This window comes from Cydia fagiglandana, chromosome 25 (genome assembly GCF_963556715.1).
Source record: "Cydia fagiglandana chromosome 25, ilCydFagi1.1, whole genome shotgun sequence".
NCBI lineage: Eukaryota > Metazoa > Arthropoda > Insecta > Lepidoptera > Tortricidae > Cydia > Cydia fagiglandana.
Genome location: NC_085956.1, coordinates 1,928,826 through 1,950,141, shown reverse-complemented (window position 1 = coordinate 1,950,141; position 21,316 = coordinate 1,928,826). Strand labels below are relative to the sequence as shown.

The following is a 21,316-nucleotide window of genomic DNA, read 5'->3' as shown; positions in this document are numbered from 1 at the left end:
CGCCAGACGAGACGAGTATGTGCGAAACGAGAAGGGAGCATGTACGCACTCTTTCTCGGCTAGGGTTGCCAGATGGTCGGGATTTGGCGGGATTTTCCCGATTTTTAGCATGTGTTCCCGAAAAAGTGTAAACTGTCCCGTAAAACAGCTTCACGTTTTAAAACAATCATTTCCAGTTCCGAACTGTCGTCGAGCGAGCGAGCTGACGTAGTGCCAATAATGTAAAATATCATTGTTATTAATACAATTACTTTTATTTGAACGTATTTTTTTTTCCCGACTTTAGTCCTAAAATCCCGAAAAATTTATATTGTTTCCCGATAATAGCGCCTTTCGATCTGGCAACCCTATTCTCGGCCTGAGCGGCTACCGCGAAAACCGAAATTCGCAAATTGCGGGATCTTTCTCAAATCTTTCTCTTTTACTCCAATGAAGGCGAAATTAGAGTGACAGAGAAAAATGCCCGCAAATTGCGAACTTCGATTTTTGCGGTTATAGCCCTGTCTCAGGGTGTCTCAAGTGTGAAGTCGATTGCGCAGATATGCGAGTTCGCGGCGTCGCGTCGCGATTCTCGCTCGAGTGTGAAGGGGGTTTTACATAAAGTACATAACATAGGTAGTCACTAACATAGGTTAAGAGTAATAATAATAAGCTACTAATATATTATGGAAATTTTATTTCTGAAATAAATAATTATTTATTTATTTATTTATTTATAATGCAATGAAATAATTAAATCAATAATATGGTAAAATAATATAAAATAAAATAGAGCAATTAAAAATCCTCGCTTGTGTTTAATTCCTCTACCGTCCCAAACCATCCCAATGTGCATTAGAAATGTACACCCCGTTTCAATCTAATCTAATCAGAACCAATCATAAAACAGGGTATGGTCCCATAGACAATTTCAGGCATATTTCAGGCCTTTTTCTATTGACAGTGGTTTGACAGACTATCATAGACTTATAATATATATAGACGGGGTCTCAGCGAGCTGTCACTGTTGCCACTTTTGTTTAGTGTACGATTAACAATTTAACACCACCTTGCTGTAGCCATGTCGATAAAGTCTAACGATAAACTATCGACATTTCTTACAATTTTAATTTTACTTCAAAGGTTTGATGATATCTAAAATGAACAAAAACGCTTTTATTCTTTATTGTGGTTATCAGATCATAATTTTATCGTCACGCCCCAGCAGGGAACCAAGGGAAAGTTCAGATATTTAATTAAAATACATAAATACCTACTTAGATATGTGTTCCGCAATAATTGACATATTTTATTATATTCTAACATATTTATTATTCATTAGCATTTCAATTATGTATATGTTTAACGAAGATATTGAAGCTTCAATTAATAGGTATTTCGTTCCGCTGTGTAGCGTTTATCGATATATAACATGATTAAAATCGACTTTTCACATCCCTAAAAGAGCACACATACACGTTTTTACGCACACATACACAGCCTGGATGCATCAAAAAAGGCAACACTTGATTTGAAGTTCACCTTGTCAACAGTATGGTTGTCCTTTTTTGACAAATGGCATTTTAAAAGAGCGTGGAGAGAGAAATGATACTAGTTGCTGCGCCGTCAAAGAGAACAGAAAACGTAGGGGCCTTGCAGACTATGCAAGATGACAGCTATGCTTTTTTTTACAAATGAAAATACCACAGAAAAGAACATTATGGAATTGTATAAGGCGGCCTGCCCGGCCTGCCATACACTACAATTAGATTGAAGCCTTGAAGCAGCCTTTATGTTTATATATCGCATGTCGACAATAATCTCTTAAGGCCTCTCCAAACGTAATCGACAATCGCACGCAACTTGTTGCAAGGTCTGTAAACGCCTTTAGAGACAGGCAGTGACAGTGAACATGACAGTTTGTGTTTGAGGTTATGTTGATAATATACTTATTTACATCCAGCAAAGTATTAAGTAAATTCATGGTATCTTGTATTTAATACAATAGTAATTTTCCAGAAAGCTGTTCATTTTATAATTCATTCATACTTTTCACAAAATATCTAATATTAATTGATCATATAATTATAATAGTTCGTTGTTGTTATTAAGTTGTGCTGTTGTATGAGTCTAGAATGGAAGGTTCCAGCGGACTGTCTGAGTGTGTGCGCGTGAAGGAGGAGCCAGTTGAACCAAAAGCGGAGCCCGAGCACCTGCAGCCCGGCGCGGCGCCAGGTGAGGCGGCGAACGTTGATGGTAAGGGGCTTCAACACTGCAGTTACCTTATGTGGAGCACTGTGCAACAGTACGAATCTAGTTAAGTTACCTAATGTTACCGCATGTTGTCTATCTCTGTAAGATGCATACACACTGCAGTTAAATTATGTGGAGCAACACGGCAACATTAGGTAACTTACCTATTACTTACCTATCTACTTACTGTTGCTCAGTGTTGCTCCACAAAAGTTCGCTGCGGTGTGGAGGCACCTGCTATCCATCTAGGGTTACCAGATGACAGGAATTTTCCTGACATGTCAGGAATTTTGGCCTTTTGTCAGGAATGGGGATGGAACATGAGAATGTCAGTAAATTTTTGAATTGATAGACTTTTTTATAAAATACCTTTAAAAAATATGAATGTCAGGAAAAATATTCGGAAATCAGGAATTTTGTCAGGAAATTCGAAATGCGTATTTGGTAACCCTATATCCATCTGTCTCCCCAGATATGTATATGATTGGACCGAATTTGGTATACGGACTGGGTTTTTAAAGTGTCAAAGTCAAAAACAGTATCAACTATTGTTACAATACAGACACAATGAACTTTCAAGTTGCCCAGTATACCCTAGTCTCCCAAAATAGTAGTCTCTAGTCATGCAAAAATTTCACTAAAACATGTGAGATTATTGTTATTTTCTCTAGATATGGTTACTTAAGTATTGATAATTGCACATTGTATTAACCAGTTTTTTATTTAGCAGTGTACATCAAAGAAGAGCCACAGAATGGACATCATTCAGACAGTCTGAACGAGGCAGAGTGTGTTAAGCTTGAGACGGAGTGTGAAAATGAAATAAAGGAAGATCCCTCATGCTCCGATAGTGAGTGTGGTGTGAGCGAGGCAGCCATGCTGGCCGGCCTGTACACAGACCATGAAGTCAAAGATGAGCTTGTGCTGGGACAGGAGTGTCCATATCGACCTGACGTCACTCTAGTAGTTAATGGTAAGTTCTGAAGTGTTATATAATGAAGGGCTCACTATATTGACATCCATGATTTGTAAAAGTAAAGTGAAATAAAAGACAATCATTACAAGTATATGATTTATACTGTAACATGGTATTCTCTCGAAATACGTGTTCGCAACTTTCAAACTCTTTTTAATTTTAGATACAATTAAGCACTGAAATAAAAAAAAGATAATACCTAGAGTCTGACAAACGAATTTGCAGCATTCCATGAAGTTGTCTACCATTGTCCTGCCCAAATGCAATTTTTTGAAAATATTTGCAGGCATAAGAGTTTGTTTTCCTGTGACAAATGATCAAAAATAAACCCAGAAAAAGAAACATCAGCATTAAACGCAGAAAAAAATTCTAATACACGAAATAAAATGAGTTTTTACGGGACAGCACGCGGAATTTCTAATCGCTAAAGAGAGCCCCTGAGGCCTACTTGCTGAATATTTTTTTGAATTTTGAATTTCGATCGAAAGTGTCCACTTTCTTATTAGTATTTGAAATATGTAAAAGCGTAAGGTCGAATTTAGCACCGTATCTACTGATTAATTGGTTTGTAATAACTATAGTTTAATATCCATTGTGACCAGGTCGCGTTGGCTCTGTGCTCCGAGATTGCTGCGTGAAACTCGAACGTCTCCCACACGTCGAGGCGCTCGCCAAGCGCCAAGACACAACTCATAATGACACGGAATCTGATACTGACCAATTATACGCTAGAGAGAAAGTACCAAATTGTGATCTTTGTGGTGAAAGCTTCAGTCTAAAGTCAGATTTATTGAAACACGTCATGGATCATATTCACAGCCCTTCAAGCGCGGAGCAGGAAGGGAGAGGGCACAGTTATGGTGAGTTTATTCAGTTATTTGTGACGCAGTAATAATTAGCAACATAGAAACATGAATGCATTGACAATGTGACATGTATGTGCATACTATACTTATTTTAGGCGGTTGTCGGAACGGGTTGCAATTTTATAGTAGATAACCTACCGGACTAGACCAAAAACTCGTTCTTCATATTTCCTTATTTTCTACTAACATCCCTCGCCTGATGCCTCTGTACATGTTATTAGGTGGTATAGCAGAGAAAAGTTTCTTTGGATTTTTTAATATACCGATATAATTGAATGACTTTGGAAGTATTTTTAGACTACCTAGTCAACGTGATAATTCGTTAAAACCATCTATGTGGTCTTACAACATGTAAAGACAGTGTAACAATGTTTCAGCATTTGATGGTCAATGGACGCAGGAGCAGGAGCGCGCCGTGTGCCGCAAACACGATATTCGGGACTGCTGCGTGCGCCTCGAACGCATCCAACACCACGAGGCTCTAGCCAGCAACGATACCCAATACATAACTCAAACTGACACGGAATCTGATACAGAGGAAGTACACACTAGAGTTGACTATGAGAAACCAACATGTCATCTTTGCAGAGAAAGTTTTGCATTGAAATCCGATTTGAAGAAACATATCATGATTCATATCCATGTACCTACCACACACCATCCACAAGCGAGTCCTGATAGGGAATCAGATACTGGGGAGAAAAACATCGATATTGACTGCGAGAATGAACCTACATGTGAATTTTGTGGCGAGATATTTGCTCTAGACTCAAATTTAATGAAACATGTTATGATACATATGTACGTAGCTCGCACTAAACAACCTTATGAAAATTCAAAAATTCATACTTATGGGTGTGACACTTGCGGTAAAAAATTTCAGAAAAAAAATAGCTTAAAGCATCATATTAAAACGCACTCGACCCAGTCAAAGTCTAACGACTTTAAATGCAATAACATAGGAGAGAAATCGTTCAACTGCGAAACATGCGGTAAGCGTTTCCTAGCTAGAAATCGGTTGAAAAGACATTTACTAATTCACACGGACATAAGACCATATTCGTGTGACGTATGTAAAAAACGATTTAGATATTCGAGTCAATTAAAACGTCATACATGGATTCATGGTGACATAAGACCATATTTATGTGACGTATGTAAAAAAGGATTTAGAACTGCTACTGATTTAAAAGTTCATACACGGATTCATACTGGCGAAAAATCATATTCATGTAAGATATGTGGAAAAAGTTTCGCATCTTATAGTGGGCTGTATTTACATATACGAATTCACACCGCCTTGACATCATACTACTGCGAAACATGTGGAAAGCGTTTCCCAACTAGAGGCCGGTTGAATAGACATTTAATAATTCACACGGACATAAGACCATATTCGTGTGACGTATGTGAACAACGATTTAGAACTGGGAGTAATTTAAAAGAGCATACACGGATTCATAGTGGGGAAAAACCATATACTTGCAAAGTATGTAACAAACGGTTCACGCAAATTTCAACCTTAAGGCAACATGACTTAACACATACTGGAATAAAGCGGTTTGTGCGAAAAGAGATGTAGAGAGACACATTCGCACCATTCATTTATTACGTAAGACTTTAAGGCGGGAGGGAGGCGACCACGGAAGCAATTATCTAAAATCGCAAGTTATTCACGCAACGTCTGTAAAAGCCTTGAGGGGAAAGTGGTCGACCGCGTAAAATCACCTTTTTACACAAACGTACCTAGTCCTCATTTTCCTCCCTGGATGACAAATCGATAAAGTTACAGATAACGATATTATGTTTTATTCTGATTTTCAATGTTTGAGCTAATAATTAATATCAATAACGATTGCATTGCCATAAGTCCTTCAGTCCCATTTCGGTATTATAAGACGATTTTTGACTTTCGGAATTACCCGAAATACACCTTATGTCAAGCTGTAAAGAACAAAAACTAAAGTTTTAAGTTGTTTCATAATTGTTGATTGCATGAAAGTGTACAAGAAGTGTTATATGTATGCAATTTACATATACAGATATAAAAAAAAAATACTTAACACATTTGTCAAGCCTCAGGAAGGTATAATATTAAAGTTACCACCAAGTCCACTGGTGGAGGAGGCCGGAGTCAAACCGGCGTCTTCAGAGGGCCTATCGCGAACTACGTTCGACGTGTTGCTTCCATGTCGCACTTACGTACGAATTTACAAGTGCGACAGAGAGGCAACACGTCGAACGTGGTTCGCGGTAAGCCCTTAGCTTACACGGCTAACGTCATGAGGGCCTAGCCAAGATGACAATTGTTTGAAGAAAATGAAACGAAACGCTATTGTCTCTCTATCACTCTTCCATATTAGTGCGATCTCTCCTGCATGCTATCTTTGAAAGGCTAGGCGCCTTTGCCCAAGTCTAAAGCCCCCTCCAGACTATGCGCGTGAATCGCGGGCGAAGCCGCGAACGCGAGTGTGGAGTCGATTTTCGCAGACAGCGAAATCGACTCCACACTTCGCGTTCGCGGCTTCGCCCGCGATTCACGCGCATAGTCTGGAGGGGGCTTAAGGGCGAGCAGTACAGGATTACGGTATAGCGAGAGTGATAGTGCTGCCACCTATACAACTAGGGATCAAATCAAATTATATGATAAAATTATTTGTTACCTAGTAATATTATAGTTAGGTTGTAGAAAATTTTAAGTCAAATCAAAGACTGTAAATTAGTTATTAAGCCCGTTCCACACTCGCGCGCGAATCGCCGCGAACACTAGTGTGGATGGGGCTTTATAAATAATATGGTAAAATAATATAAATTAAAGCAATTAAAAAAATCTTACTTGTGTTTCATTCCTCTACCTTCCCAATGTGCATTATCTTCAAGCAACACCGGCTTCCGACACGTCGGAAGGGAGGGGCCCAAGCGATATCTCACCGTACAAATCATTCTGCCATTTTTCGCGGGGGGAAGGTGCACACAGTCGCACTTCTCACACACTTACATACAAAATCCAATCAAAAAGGCCCTACCGCGAACCACGTTCGACGTGTTGCCTCTCTATGGCACTTGTAAATTCATACGTAAGTGTGACAGGGAGGCAACACGTCGACCGTGGTTCGCGGTAGGCCCTCTGTAATGACGACACAAATACATAGAAAATTACACACGTCAAAGACAAATCTTGCAAACCTCGATCTCTTTTTGTGTACGGACGAGTGACTAGTGTCACAACACGCACACTAACACATTTTCGTTGAAGTATGTCTAAGTATGTCATTGTATTCTGAGAGATGAGAAGTCGGATTTGTCGCTCGACCGATCCGCAATTTGTACTGAGCGAGCAAAATCGATAAATCCAACAATTACTTGAGACTAAAATATAATAATTGTATTTATAAATGTAATTAAACGTATAATATGTAAAAAAAAAAATTACATGTGAAATGTAACACTTTCTTTTTGTAAATTTGATGTCCCCGACCTCTTTTATAACAAAAAACCGAGCAAACAGGCATTTTTGTGCAGCAGTGTTCACGCGCGCGTCTGGACTCGGTCTAGTGAAAAATCCAAGTGCAACTAGTTTTATTACCCGCGCTCGATTAGATTGACGCGCTAATCTTGTACCTCGGCAGAGGAAAAATAGTGCGAATGCCGCCTCCCTTCCGTGTTGCTCGAAGTGCATTATCAATGTACACCCCGTCTCAATCTAATCAGAACCAATCATAAACCCTGATATATTATACTACTCTTTGGGTATATAGTCCCATAGAAGATTTAAATTTCGGGCCTTTTCCTACTGACAAAGTGGTTTGACAGACTGCAAGATGACAGCTATGCTTTTTTTACAAATGAAAATACCACAGAAAAGAAAATTATGGAAACCAAACGATTGTATACTTGATCAAGCAGATCTTGTCAGTAGAAAAAGGCGGCAAATTTGAAAAGGGATATCATCTCATAGAAAATGTGAATTTCGCGCCTTTTTCTACTGACAAGATTTGCTTGACCGTCTATATAAAGCAAGTATAAAGTCCCACATTCACACTCCTACCGTGTAGTCCGCCTCGTTGGGTAGGATTGTGTATGTGGGTTGCGGACTACGAGCCGTCCTACAAACGGCTAAACTGGTAGGAGTGTGAATGTGGGGCTTAAAGGGCGCCTGCCATACACTATTGATTGAAGCCTTGAAGCAGCCTTTGAAGTGGTAACACACTATCGCACGGCACCGTGACGTTGGTGCGTCGCACCCATAACAGAAACAGATATCTCTATCTCGCTCTCACAATCGCATGCGATTTTCGTTGATCCTATTTATGCCGGCTACAGACGTAGCGATTAAACTGTGCAGTCCGAACTTCGCAGTTTTATCTAGCGTGTGTATTTGTCATACACACGCCAGATAAAACTGCGAAGGTAGATAAAACTGCGCAAATCGGACTACACAGTTTAATCGCTACGATTTATCGTTACGTATGTAGCCGGGGTTAGCCCGCAATTATCTAAAATAGCTTGCAATTTGTTGCAAGGTCTGTAGAAGCCTTTAGTGACAGCAGTGACAGTGAAGATGACATTTTGTGTTTGAGGTTATGTTGATAATTTACTTACATGCATCTTACAATTCTTACATGCAACAAATATGAAGTAAATTCATGATATCTTGTATTTAATACAATAGTAATTTTCCAGAAAGCTGTTCATTCTATAATTTATTCATACTTTTCACAAAATATATGTTATTAATTTGATCATCGCATTAGTTCGTTGTTCTTACTATTAAAAGTTGACCTGTTGTATGAGTCTAGAATGGAAGGTTCCAGCGGCCTGTCTGAGTGTGTGCGCGTGAAGGAGGAGCCCGCCGAGCCAGAAGCGGAGCCCGAGCACCCGCCGCCCGGCGCGGCGCCAGGTGAGTCGCCGAGTGTTGGTACATAGTAGGGTGCATCTACACTGCAGTTACCTTATGTGGAGCACTGTGCAACGGCTAATCTTTACTTTATGGACCGTCGATTTGGAGGGTGTGTTGGGTATGGGGGGTAGAGGGTGCAAAGGGCTACCCCCCAGTCCAACCCCCATGGCGCGGAACCCCATGGTTATGGAGATATCCATGGTTAAAGTTTGTATGAAATTACTATGAAATAAAGGAGAAATGTCATAGCAGATGTCGATAGGTGCCGTTTTGTGTTAATTTATATTACTTTTTATACCACACCACCATTCCCAAGGTCACCAAAATCTCAAGGTCACGGAATTTTATGGTCTCCAAAATCTCAAGGTCACCAAAATTTCAAGGTCACCAAAATCTTTGGTCACCAGAATCTCAAGGTCACTTAAAACCGAATCAGAGCACCCCACTATCCACGTGGTCTTGTCTGTCCTACCCCTAGAGAGCAATTCCAAAAACGGAGGCGCGAAGGGAGGCTTGTCACGCGAGGGCGGAAGGGCTGCTCTTCCGCAGCGCCGGAGCTAACTCAGATCCAACAGCTTCACCCCTCACCCTCACCCCTCACCCCTTCCCCTTCAAATTTTGCTGTAATCCCTTATTTCATAGTAATTCCATACAAACTTTAACCATGGATATCTCCATAACCATGGGGTTCCGCGCCATGGGGGTTGGACTATGGGGTAGCCCTCTCCCCCCTCCCCCTCCCCTCCCTCCCCACCCCAAAAATCGACGGTCCATAAAGTAAAGATTTACCCTGTGCAACAGTACTAATCTAGTTAAGTTACCTAATGTTATAGCATTTTGTCTATCTCTGTAAGATGCATACACACTGCAGTTAAATTATGTGGAGCAACATGTTAACATTAGGTAACTTATACTTACTGTTACTCAGTGTTGCTCCACAAAAGTTCACTGCGGTGTGGAGGCACCTGCTGTCCATCTGTGTCTCCCCAGATATGTACAAGTTTGGACCGGCTTTAGAATCCGGACTGGGTTTTTAAAGAGTCAAAAAGGAGTATCAATTATCGTTGCAATCCAGACACATTGAATTTTCAAGTTGCCCAGTATACCCTAGTCTCCCCAATTGAGCCATGCAAAAATTTCACTAAAACATGTGAAGTTATTGTTATTTTCCCTTGTTATTACTGTTACTTAGGTATTGATAATTGCACATTTTACTAACTAGAACTAGTTTTTTATTTAGCAGTACACATTAAAGAAGAGCCACAAAATGGACATCATTCAGATAGTCTGAAGAAGGCAGAGTGTGTCAAGCAAGAGACGGAGTGTGAAAATGAAGTCAAGGAAGATCCCTCATGCTCCGACAGTGAGTGTGGTGTGAGCGAGGCAGCCATGCTGGCCGGCCTGTACACAGACCATGAAGTCAAAGATGAGCTTGTTCTGGGACAGGAGTGTCCATATCGACCTGACGTCACTCTCATAGTTAATGGTAAGTTCTGAATTGTTATATAATGAAATATATTGATGATATCCATGATTTGCAAAAGTAAAGTGAAATAAAAGTGAATTTAAGTCATTAAAAGTGTAAAATAATAAATAAAAAAAAAAATAAAAAAAAAAAAATGTAAAATAATATGCGGTATTCACTCGAAATACATGCTTGCAACTGGCAGACTCTTATTAAGTTATTAATTTTCGATACAATTGTACTTAGCCACTAAGCACTGAAATAAAAATGAATACCATTTGAAAAACCAATTTGCAGCATTCCATGAGGTTGCCTACCGTTGTTACATTCCGTTGTTACACAAAAAGAATCATCAGACTTAAATGCAGAAAAAAATTCTAATACACGAAATAAAATGCATTTGTACGGGACAGCACGCGGAATTTCTAATTGATAAAGAGAGTCCCTGAGGCAGAATATTTTTTTGAATTTTGAATTTCGATCGAAAATGTTCACATATTTGAAATATGTATAAGCCTAAGGTCGAATTTCATGCCGTATCTACTGATTAATTGGTTTGTAAGACTATATTAATGTCCATTGTGACCAGGTCGCGTTGGCTCTGTGCTCCGAGATTGCTGCGTGACACTCGAACGTCTCCCACACGTCAAGGCGCTCGCTAAGCGCAAAGATACAACTCATACTGACTCGGAATCTGATACTGACGAATCATACGCTAGAGAGAAAGTACCAATATGTGATCTTTGTGGTGAAAGCTTCAGTCTAAAGTCAGATTTATTGAAACACGTCATGGATCATATCCACAGCCCTTCAAGCGCGGAGCAGGAAGGGAGAGGATACAGTTATGGTGAGTTTATTCAGTTATTTGTGTAGTCGCTGTCAAAATCTGAGGACGCAGTAATAAGTAGCAACATAGTACCTATAGAAACACGAATACATTGAGAATTTGACATCTATAAGTGCATACTATATCTGATTAAAAGGCGGGTGTTGTCGGAACGGGTTGCAATTTTACAGTAGATAACCAACCGAACTAGACCAAAGACTCTTTCTTCTTATTTCCTTATTTTCTACTTTTGGTACGTCCACCAACAACTTTTTACTTCTTTCGCCGATGCCTCGTACAGTTACTAGGCAGTGTAGCAAAGGAAGGTTTCTTTAGATATTTTAATTTACAAATAATTTAATTACTATGGAAGTATTTTTAGACTGCCTAGTCAACGTGATAATTCGTTGAAACCATCTATGTGGTCTTATAACATGTAAAGACAGTGTAACAATGTTTCAGCATTTGATGGTCAATGGACGCAGGAGCAGGAGCGCGCCCTGTGCCGCAAACACGATATTCGGGACTGCTGCGTGCTTCTCAAACGCCTCCAACACCACGAGGCTCTCGCCAGCAACGATACCCAATACATAACTCGAACTGACACGGAATCTGATACAGAGGAAGTACACACTAGAGTTGACTATGAGAAACCAACATGTCATCTTTGCAGAGAAAGTTTTGCACTGAAATCCGATTTGAAGAAACATATCATGACTCATATCCATGTACCTACCACACACCATCCACAAGCGAGTCCTGATAGGGAATCAGATACTGGGGAGAAAAACATCGATATTGACTGCGAGAATGAACCTACATGTGAATTTTGTGGCGAGATATTTGCTCTAGACTCAAATTTAATGAAACATGTTATGATACATATGTACGTAGCTCGCACTAAACAACCATATGAAAATTCAAAAATTCATACTTATGGGTGTGACACTTGCGGTAAAAAATTTCAGCAAAAAAATAGCTTAAAGCATCATATTAAAACGCACTCGACCCAGTCAAAGTCTAACGACTTTAAATGCAATAACATAGGAGAGAAATCGTTCAACTGCGAAACATGTGGTAAGCGTTTCCTAGCTAGAAATCGGTTGAAAAGACATTTACTAATTCACACGGACATAAGACCATATTCGTGTGACGTATGTAAAAAACGATTTAGATATTCGAGTCAATTAAAACGTCATACATGGATTCATGGTGACATAAGACCATATTTATGTGACGTATGTAAAAAAGGATTTAGAACTGCTACTGATTTAAAAATTCATACACGGATTCATACTGGCGAAAAATCATATTCATGTAAGATATGTGGAAAAAGTTTCGCATCTTATAGTGGGCTGTATTTACATATACGAATTCACACTGCCTTGACATCATACTACTGCGAAACATGTGGAAAGCGTTTCCCAACTAGAGGCCGGTTGAATAGACATTTAATAATTCACACGGACATAAGACCATATTCGTGTGACGTATGTGAACAACGATTTAGATCTAGGACTAATTTAAAAAATCATACACTGATTCATAGCGGGGAAAAACCATACACATGCAAAATATGCAACAAACGATTCACGCATTTGTACAGCCTCAGGGTACATGAATTAACACATACTGGAGAAAAGCCGTTTGCCTGCGAGACATGTAACAAGCGGTATACGCATAAAAATAATTTAGAGAAACACAAATTCGCCATTCATGTACTACGTAAGTAATTTAGGGTAGACCCACTCTACTTTTTTCTTACAATAGCGATGAGTCTTGATAGTTCTTAGGTAAGATCAACATATTGCACAAAGTTAGGTTTAAACATTGATCATGATCAACCGCAGACTGATCAAAATAAGAAGAATTAGAAATTAAAGATGAAGAAAAACTTTAAAATAAAGTTATTACCAAAAACTAAAAATTATTAGTACTTTGTAGCTTTGTAAACAAACATCCCTAAATATTGTTTCTTTGAAAAATAAAACTTAAAACAAAACTAAGGCGTATTAGTTTTCGTTTAGATCCTTACGTAATACGAACGTGGCGATTACGTTCAAAATCATTTACGGATATTACGACTGTGCGGAGCTGAGCGACCTGTTCATTCCAAAACTCAAACAAGATGACATTACTTTAAACTAGTAACAACAAAACATTAAACAAATATCCGCCAAAACTTTATTGTAAACCGAATAATATAAAAATTTTACCTTCCAATAAAATTATTATTATGTTTCCTATCCACATCGGATATCTTCATTGAGAGAGTAACGCGATCGTTGACCAATGATGCCGCTAGCGTCTATGTAGTCGCTCCGCCCCACGCCGTGACGTAGTTCCGCTTCCACTTCCTGCGAACCGTTGCTCGCTTCCCGCCACTCGCCACCGCCATGTCATTGTTGAGGAGAAGTACCGTCGGCATAAAAGTAGCCTAGTAGCCTGCCAGGAAGGCATTACTCAGATATCCGATGTGGATAGGAAACATAATAATAATTTTATTGGAAGGTAAAATTTTTATATTATGTGTTCCGTACTCCACATCGGATATCTTCATTGAGACCTGTTTATTATCTCCTGGTGGCGAGTTAGCGGGCGCGCAAGCGATAGGGCTACACCTACTGTCATAGAACTTAGAGAACGAATAAATATGTATACACCATATTGCAACCCATGAAATCACAGTGACTCGTTATAATGTGAATTACAGGAAATTGAGAATTGAAATTGTAATCTCAGGTTCGAAACTGGTTTAAGAGAATTCTCATTCGAAATCGCATCCGATCCGCAGAATCTCGGCGAGTCATGTTCCCAATTAACATAAGCGAAAATATCGCTAAGTGAATAGCTTTCCAGCCAATTTAGTTATTAACTACATCGTGGATCAAAAGCAATCGTAGGCGAGGCCGGCTTGGATGAGACTGTGGCTGAAAGAAATAAGCGAAGTGTCCCCTAACATTTTGTGTAATTCTCGCAAGGTGACGTACCCAAACTACCTACTTATACTGGGTCTATACTTTATTCCGGAGCTTCTAAGAGTCCAGTCGGTAAGACACGTTATCTGGTTTAGAGCCGAATTTCGGACACAAAATAATAGCGTTAAAGTTATCTATGTAATTGCCCGGGCTACAGTGTAGTAGAGTAAGGTCATTGACCCTGATGCCTGATGCTAACAGCAAAAGTGCGGCAGCTATTCTATCGTACTTCTTCTAACGTACCTAACGTTGTAGGGCTATTTAAATTAGGGCAAGTAGATGTCTCGCGTCCCAAGCTGGTGCTTTGGGAGGCGCTGGTCTCGCTATTAATGGCGTTGGAAGAAGGCATAGTGTCCGATAGTGGTTCATACACAGCACTTGTGAGAGGCTCATGAACGAGTATCGTTCTGAAAGCTAACATGGATAATAGAAATAGACGTCTGAGATAGCTCGCTAGTTCACTGGATAGAGGTACCTGGCAGTTGATCTTATTTTTGATGCACCATAAAGACCGTTTCTACATTGTGGCCGTACATGCAGCCTAGACAAGGGGACGATCTAGGGGCTCCCGTTACTGTTTTCTATACAAACACAGTACCGGAATCGGGAATATCCGGTTCTTCCATATTAGTGAGACAGTGACAGTTGCGTTTCGTTCGCTACGTAGCGTTAGACCTTGGCATGTTATATGCATGCGCCAGTCACGCCAGTAGCGGACGTCACTCCTGATCCCGCCAGCTCGGTGTTGGAGCGTCCTATCTGACAGGAGCTACGCCTCATTCTTAAGGTCGTTGACTCGTAAGGGAGGGCGGTCTGACGTTGTGTTCACTAGGACCGCCAGTAAATTGCAAGCTTACCACAGCTGCTTTAAGACTCCTTATCACGCCGTCGCAGTACACAGACTAGGCTGGGAGGTGGAGACATCCATGCCAAGTCTCACAGGCAGCTGTCAAAGGTCGTGGTAGCAGTTCAATGAGTCTGTTAAGAAATACCGTGGCACAGTGCGAGGGCTCTCGAAAGCGGAGGCCGGCCAACAAGGCGCCTGTCAGGTGAAGACAGTCTCGGCGGCTGCTGGGCGCAGCTGCCACTCGGGCGCGCAGTGACTTCTTGATAAACCGTTGCCCTCGGGGGTTGTACCGACCTGGCAAGTAGCAAGCAACCAGCGCGACCTGTAGACGATCTGCTGGCATCAGCAGTTTTTGCGACAGCCGTAGTAACGGAAGGGATGTAGTGTCGCCGTCGTTTTATGTATACTGTACCGGTGCGGTTGTATGTTTACACTTCTGTCGTCAGCGCTGCAGATGCGGCCCGTTAACGGTTACTCTTCGCTGAAAGGGCCTTACCTCGTACATTGTCTACCAATATTGGAGATTGTAACGGACTGCTTGCATAAGATGAGGAAGAAAGTGGTGCGAGGCTTTCGGCAGCTCCGTGTTGCTGGGGACTGCGAAGGCTTCACCTTCCTCCATGAACTAAAGTTTGCGAATTTGAGACTGAACAGAAGGCATTGAGTCTCATTTCTGCGAGAAACTCTGCAGCAAGGCAGGCCTGTATGTCGCGAAAAAGAAAACTTTCAATCGGTGTGTTGTGCCGCGTGTCCCACGTGATGTCTAGGAGCGTGATGGTCTAATTCGCTTTATCCGAAGAGACACCCTATATCGAGTTAGTATAGGGCATCGAGTTAGTAGCATGCTTTTAAGGAAATCGAACTGATGAAATCAAGTCTAAAATCGATTTTGGCGCTTTACGTAACAAAACTGTTTCGATAAAGTCGAATACAGACAGATGGAAACTGCTGGAGTCCTCCTGGCCCCTTTCTCTTAGCACCGGAAACTCAAGCTTGTTCAGGCGCAGCGGGTTTATTTGTCCCATTTTGTTTATTATGGCTTTTCGCACGAGTTCGTCTTTGTAAGACGGAACTTAAGCTGGAGAGCGCGAGCAAGCAGAGATAATTATGTGAAGTCTGCAGACCTTTTCGATGCCTTTCACCTCGGTTTCGAGCGGTCGCACAGGGCCTTGTCGCTAGCTGTTCTCTGGTTGGACCACTCCATGGCCTCGAGAAGTCGTAGGAGCTTCGAAGCGACACAGCGAAGTCGATCAGCACCTTTATGAAGCCCGGGAACACGACGTATTTTCCTCTGAGTATCGACATATCTTACCGCTTTCAACTCCTGGCAGTCGAGCCGCGCTAGGACGGGGCTCTTTACGACCTTGTCTGCCGTCGCCGGAGGATTCTTTAACCGAAACCAAGAGCTTAGCGGTCTGTTCGTGCTGTACCATACCATAACTATACCTGCACCATAGCTATAGGCGCCTGCGTACCTCAATGGAACCATGTGGACAGGACAAAACTGATACTGTGGCGCCCAGCGAGCAAGGGACGACATCGTCGTAGTTGCAGCATCGGTGGGCAGCATCGGCGTGATTGTGGCAACCGCCGCCGCTCGGGAGGCGCCGGTGCGTGAAGCTAGGGGCGCCATCGTGGCGGCCGGCTCGGGGGGGGGGGGGGGGGGCACCGGTGCCTGAGGCCGGGCGGTTCATGGCGGCCGCCACTGGTTCGGGAAGCGCTGGTGCGTGAGGCGAGGACCCATAGTGGCGGCCCGCTCTAGAGGCGTTGTCGCGTGAGGCGGGCGGCTCCAACGTGGCGGCCGCCGCCACCGGCTCGGGAGGCGCCGGTGCGTGCGGCGAGAGGCGCCATCGTGGCGGCCAGCTCGGGAGGCACCGGTGCATGAGGCGGTCGCCGTCTGGCTGGCTGGTCTGGGAGGCACTGCTGTGAGGCGAGAGGCGCCATCGTGGCGGCCAGCTCGAGAGGCGCCAGTGCGCAGGTGGTGGTGCCATCGTGGCGGGCGGCATCATCGTGGCGGGCAGCGCCATTGTGGCAGCCGCCGCCACCGCGTCGATGCGTAATGCGAGAGGCGCCATCGTGGCGGCCAGCTCGGGGGGCAGGCGGTGTCATCGAGCGGGCGGCGCCATCATGGCGGCCACCGTCGCCAGGCTCAGGTGCGAGAGGCGCCGTCGTGGCGGCCAGCTCGACAGGCGCCGGTGCGCGTGACGGACGTTACCGGCACGGGAGGCGCCGATGGCTAGGCTCGTAGTTGCACGCATCATCACGGCGACGCTGTTGCCCTCGGCGGTGCCATCGTGGTGGCCACACCGGCGCGTAGGTCACCAGCGACGTCATGACGGCCGGCAACCAACGCGGCGATCGTCGCTGTACTCGTAGCATTTCCACTGCTTACACGTAACTTACCTTCCTTCCGCTCGAGCAGTCGGGACGCAGAAGCGGTCCGCCTTCACCTTGGCGCGATCCACCCGCGATGCGCCCGCAGCTGCAGGAGCGGGCGTGTGACGTCTCGCAGAGCCACGCGGATCTCTCGGAGTCCCGCTGGACTGGAAGCGTCCGCACCGCAACTGCAGCAATAGGAGCGGGCGTAGCAACAGGAGCGGGCGTGTGACGTCTCTCGGAGTCCCGCGGACTGGAGGCGTCCGCACCGCGACTGCAGCAACAGGAGCGGGCGTGTGACGCCTCTCGGAGTCCCGCGGACTGGAGGCGTCCGCACCGCGACAGGCGTCCGCACCGCGACTGCAGCAACAGGAGCGGGCGTGTGACGTCTCTCGGAGTCCCGCGGACTGGAGGCGTCCGCACCGCGACTGCAGCAACAGGAACAGGAGCGGGCGAGTGACGTCTCTCGGAGTCCCGCGGACTGGAGGCGTCCGCACCGCGACTACAGCAACAGGAGCGGGCGTGTGACGTCTCTCGGAGTCCCGCGGACTGGAGGCGTCCGCACCGCGACTGCAGCAACAGGAGCGGGCGTGTGACGTCTCTCCGAGTCCTGCGGACTGGAGGCGTCCCCCGTGGCCCGCAGCGTCGCGGTGTCTCGGAGTCACCTGGGACGACAGCAGAAGACGCGGCGCGCGCGGGCGGGGGCGGGCGCCGGGCCCGCGCCCCCGCGCCGGGGGACGGGGCGCCCCGGTCGCGCCGCAACTAACAACACGAGGTACTCCCAGGCTACTGCCTGAGAACCCTCCGCGAGTGACGAAGTAACTTCTGAACGCCAATAAAATTAGAATATCTTAAACGGCTCACCGGATGGTTCGAGACAATCCAAACCTCCTTATCAGCGAAGCGCGGCGCCCGACACCAGCGCGCGCAGGCCGTCCGCCGCCGCGCCGCCCGGGCGCCGCCGCCGCCGCCGCAGGCACGATGACCGCGCGTTCCCTCTCCGATGCGGAGCGACTTGTTACCACTTGTTAACAAAAACCACTGACGCACTTCCTACTTCGATCTCGAAAATGCGAGTTAACGGTAACGATTTTAGCAGCATGGAATGTGAAAATTAATTTAGCGAGAAAAAAGTGGGTAGAATCGAAAAGCACCGTTCGATGGCTTCGATCGCGAGACCGCCAAAAGACTAATAGTGGCGATCTCTGCCGTATCTCACTATTTAATCGACCGAGCTTTGGATCGGAAATGTTAAAGCACCATGCTGCAAAAATATACGCAAAAAATATTTGCGGACCATCGGTCAAGACGGTCGACGAAACAATGACATGGCGGTGGCGAGTGGCGGGAAGCGAGCAACGGTTCGCAGGAAGTGGAAGCGGAACTACGTCACGGCGTGGGGCGGAGCGACTACATAGACGCTAGCGGCATCATTGGTCAACGATCGCGTTACTCTCTCAATGAAGATATCCGATGTGGAGTACGGAACACATAATAAAGACTTGGAACGAATTACCCTTCAAAGATGTGAACTCAGCATGTGTGAATCAATTTAAAAATAGACTTGACAAACTATCTAAACGTGAAGTCTTGCTAAGTGAACTATGGTTTAGATGTACCAGCATCAGCTGCGTGTCTAAAATGAAATAATATTGATAAATAAAATTTTAAACTCGCGTTTTGTACACATATTTAATTACACAAACGGGTCTACTATCGTTCGGAGTTAATATTGACATATAAATACATAACGGGGGGGGAGGCAGCCTATTCAATTTTTTTCTTACGTAGAGATGGAAACGGGTCAAAATTTAGCCAAAATCGTCTTATAAATGAATGTCAATTAAAATTTTACTGATTTGCGCGATTTTAACGAACATAAATTGACCCACCGGGTTATGAGGAAACGGTTTACGATATTGAACAATTTAGATTTAGATATAACTCAGAGATAGCTATTGCTTATTATTTTGCAAATACACATTATATACGCCCGGCTCGGCACAACAAACAAATGAAACCATATAAGTTGATCAATAACTGTTTCATGATAACTTTTTTAAACGAGATGAGAGCCGTAAATTGCCTACATAGATATAATGCTGGCTGTACACACTCGTCGAGAGCGCCGAGAGTCTCGGCACCGCTCCGATCCAGTCGGAGAGGCGCGAGACGAGACGAGTATGCGCGAAACGAGAAGGGAGCATGTACGCACTCGTTCTCGGCTAGGGTTGCCAGATGGTCGGGATTTGGCGGGAGTTTCCCGATTTTTAGCATGTGTTCCCGAAAAAGTGTAATCTGTCCTGTAAAACAGCTTCATGTTTGAAAACAAACATTTCAAGTTCCGAACTGTCGTCGAGCGAGCGAGCTGACGTAGTGCCAATAATGTAAAATATCATTGTTATTAATACAATTACTTTTATTTGAATGTATTTTTTTTTTCCCGACTTTAGTCCTAAAATCCCGAAAAATTTATATTGTTTCCCGATAATAGCGCCTTTCGATCTGGCAACCCTATTCTCGGCCTGAGCGGCTACCGCGAAAACCGAAATTCGCAAATTGCGGGGATCTTTCTCAAATCCTTCTCTTTTACTCCAATGAAGGCGAAATTAGAGTGACAGAGAAAAATGCCCGCAAATTGCGAACTTCGATTTTTGCGGTTATAGCCCTGTCTCAGGCCCAAGTAGCATTGCAAGCTGTATATAAGCTGTATTAAAGTTTATTTGTATACTATAAGCTGTACAGTTAGGCTGTACAAAGGCTGTATAAGCGCTTATACAGCCCTTATAAGTAAAAAAAGGGCCCAAATTATACAGCCTTTGGCGTTATTAGAGCTGTAGAGTAGCTGTATAAGCAATACATAAGCTGCATAATAGCTGCATTACAGCTATATTTCGGTGTAACAGGAAACCTTAACACTACAGATAATCTCTTATAAGTACGATATAAGAATATAAGTTTTAAATGAGTTATAAGAAAGAATTACAAGAGAATAATAATCATTTAAGAAACTAAAATGTCTTAATCTTGTTAATTCGTAATATAGTAATGGCGACAATAAAGTGTTATAGTGGATGGTAAAAGTAAAAGTAAATATTATACAGGACTTGAATGGAATATTACATTATTGGTAAGTGCCGATTATTATTTATTGTGATACTGTGTATCTTTTCTGGCAAAATATTTACGCGCCTGCAAAATAACAAAGAGAAACCATAAGGAAAATATCAAAAATCGGTAAAGTTAGTTTGTTTTTAAGGTTAGAGTATCAAAAATATTTATAAATATTAATTCTAAGGCTAAACAATTTATTTTAGCTGGTAATCATAACACGGCGTTAGTCTGCTAAATATTTGCAAGTATTTCTTTAATTATATTTACAAATACGTTTTTTTTTATTGTAAAATGGCGACAATTTTTAAACAGCCTACAGGATAGTTGGAGAGCATTATAATCTTAGTAGCTGTGCTGTGTAATAAATGGAGTGTCTTTTACAGCTTTTGTAATTAAAACAGCTTTATAATAGAATATTTGTATTCGTTTGGCTGTATTTCGGTTCTCCGTACATAAGTTATAATTCTCTTTAGAGATCCGTATAACAAATAAAAAACCTGTACTGTAACTGTCATATATTCCTTTAGTGTTATAATACACTTATTTTCAGAAATTATTACACTACTATACTTATACGAGTGTAAAATTACGCCAAAAGATTGTTATAAGCGACTCTATCAGTAATACAGAAAAAAGCTGTACTATAGCTGCCATTTATTCATTTGGTTTTATAATACCCTTACAGACAGAAGTTATACAACTACTATTCTTATAGGAGAGTAAGATTACGCCATAA

General features: G+C 43.0%; 3 protein-coding genes across 3 annotated transcripts in view; all 3 read left to right on the top strand.

The window, feature by feature from the left end:
• Positions 1-692: 692 nt before the first annotated feature.
• The window catches only part of LOC134677103 (uncharacterized), a 45,712-nt gene continuing 25,088 nt past the window's right edge, over positions 693-21,316 (top strand). The window contains exon 1 of the mRNA XM_063535559.1: positions 693-707. The gene's annotated coding sequence lies outside the window, so the exon portion shown is untranslated. The remainder of the gene's footprint in view (positions 708-21,316) is intronic.
• On the top strand, positions 3,098-6,234 carry LOC134676975 (zinc finger protein 234-like). Its single transcript, XM_063535352.1, has 3 exons — positions 3,098-3,205; positions 3,811-4,068; positions 4,452-6,234. The coding sequence occupies exons 1-3, from the start codon at positions 3,109-3,111 to the stop codon at positions 5,654-5,656; spliced, it is 1,560 nt and encodes a 519-aa protein (XP_063391422.1). The 5' UTR covers positions 3,098-3,108; the 3' UTR covers positions 5,657-6,234.
• Positions 8,875-13,397, top strand: LOC134676780 (zinc finger protein 91-like). The gene is made up of 4 exons (XM_063535162.1): positions 8,875-8,974; positions 10,215-10,460; positions 11,029-11,286; positions 11,728-13,397. The coding sequence occupies exons 1-4, from the start codon at positions 8,875-8,877 to the stop codon at positions 12,996-12,998; spliced, it is 1,875 nt and encodes a 624-aa protein (XP_063391232.1). The 3' UTR covers positions 12,999-13,397.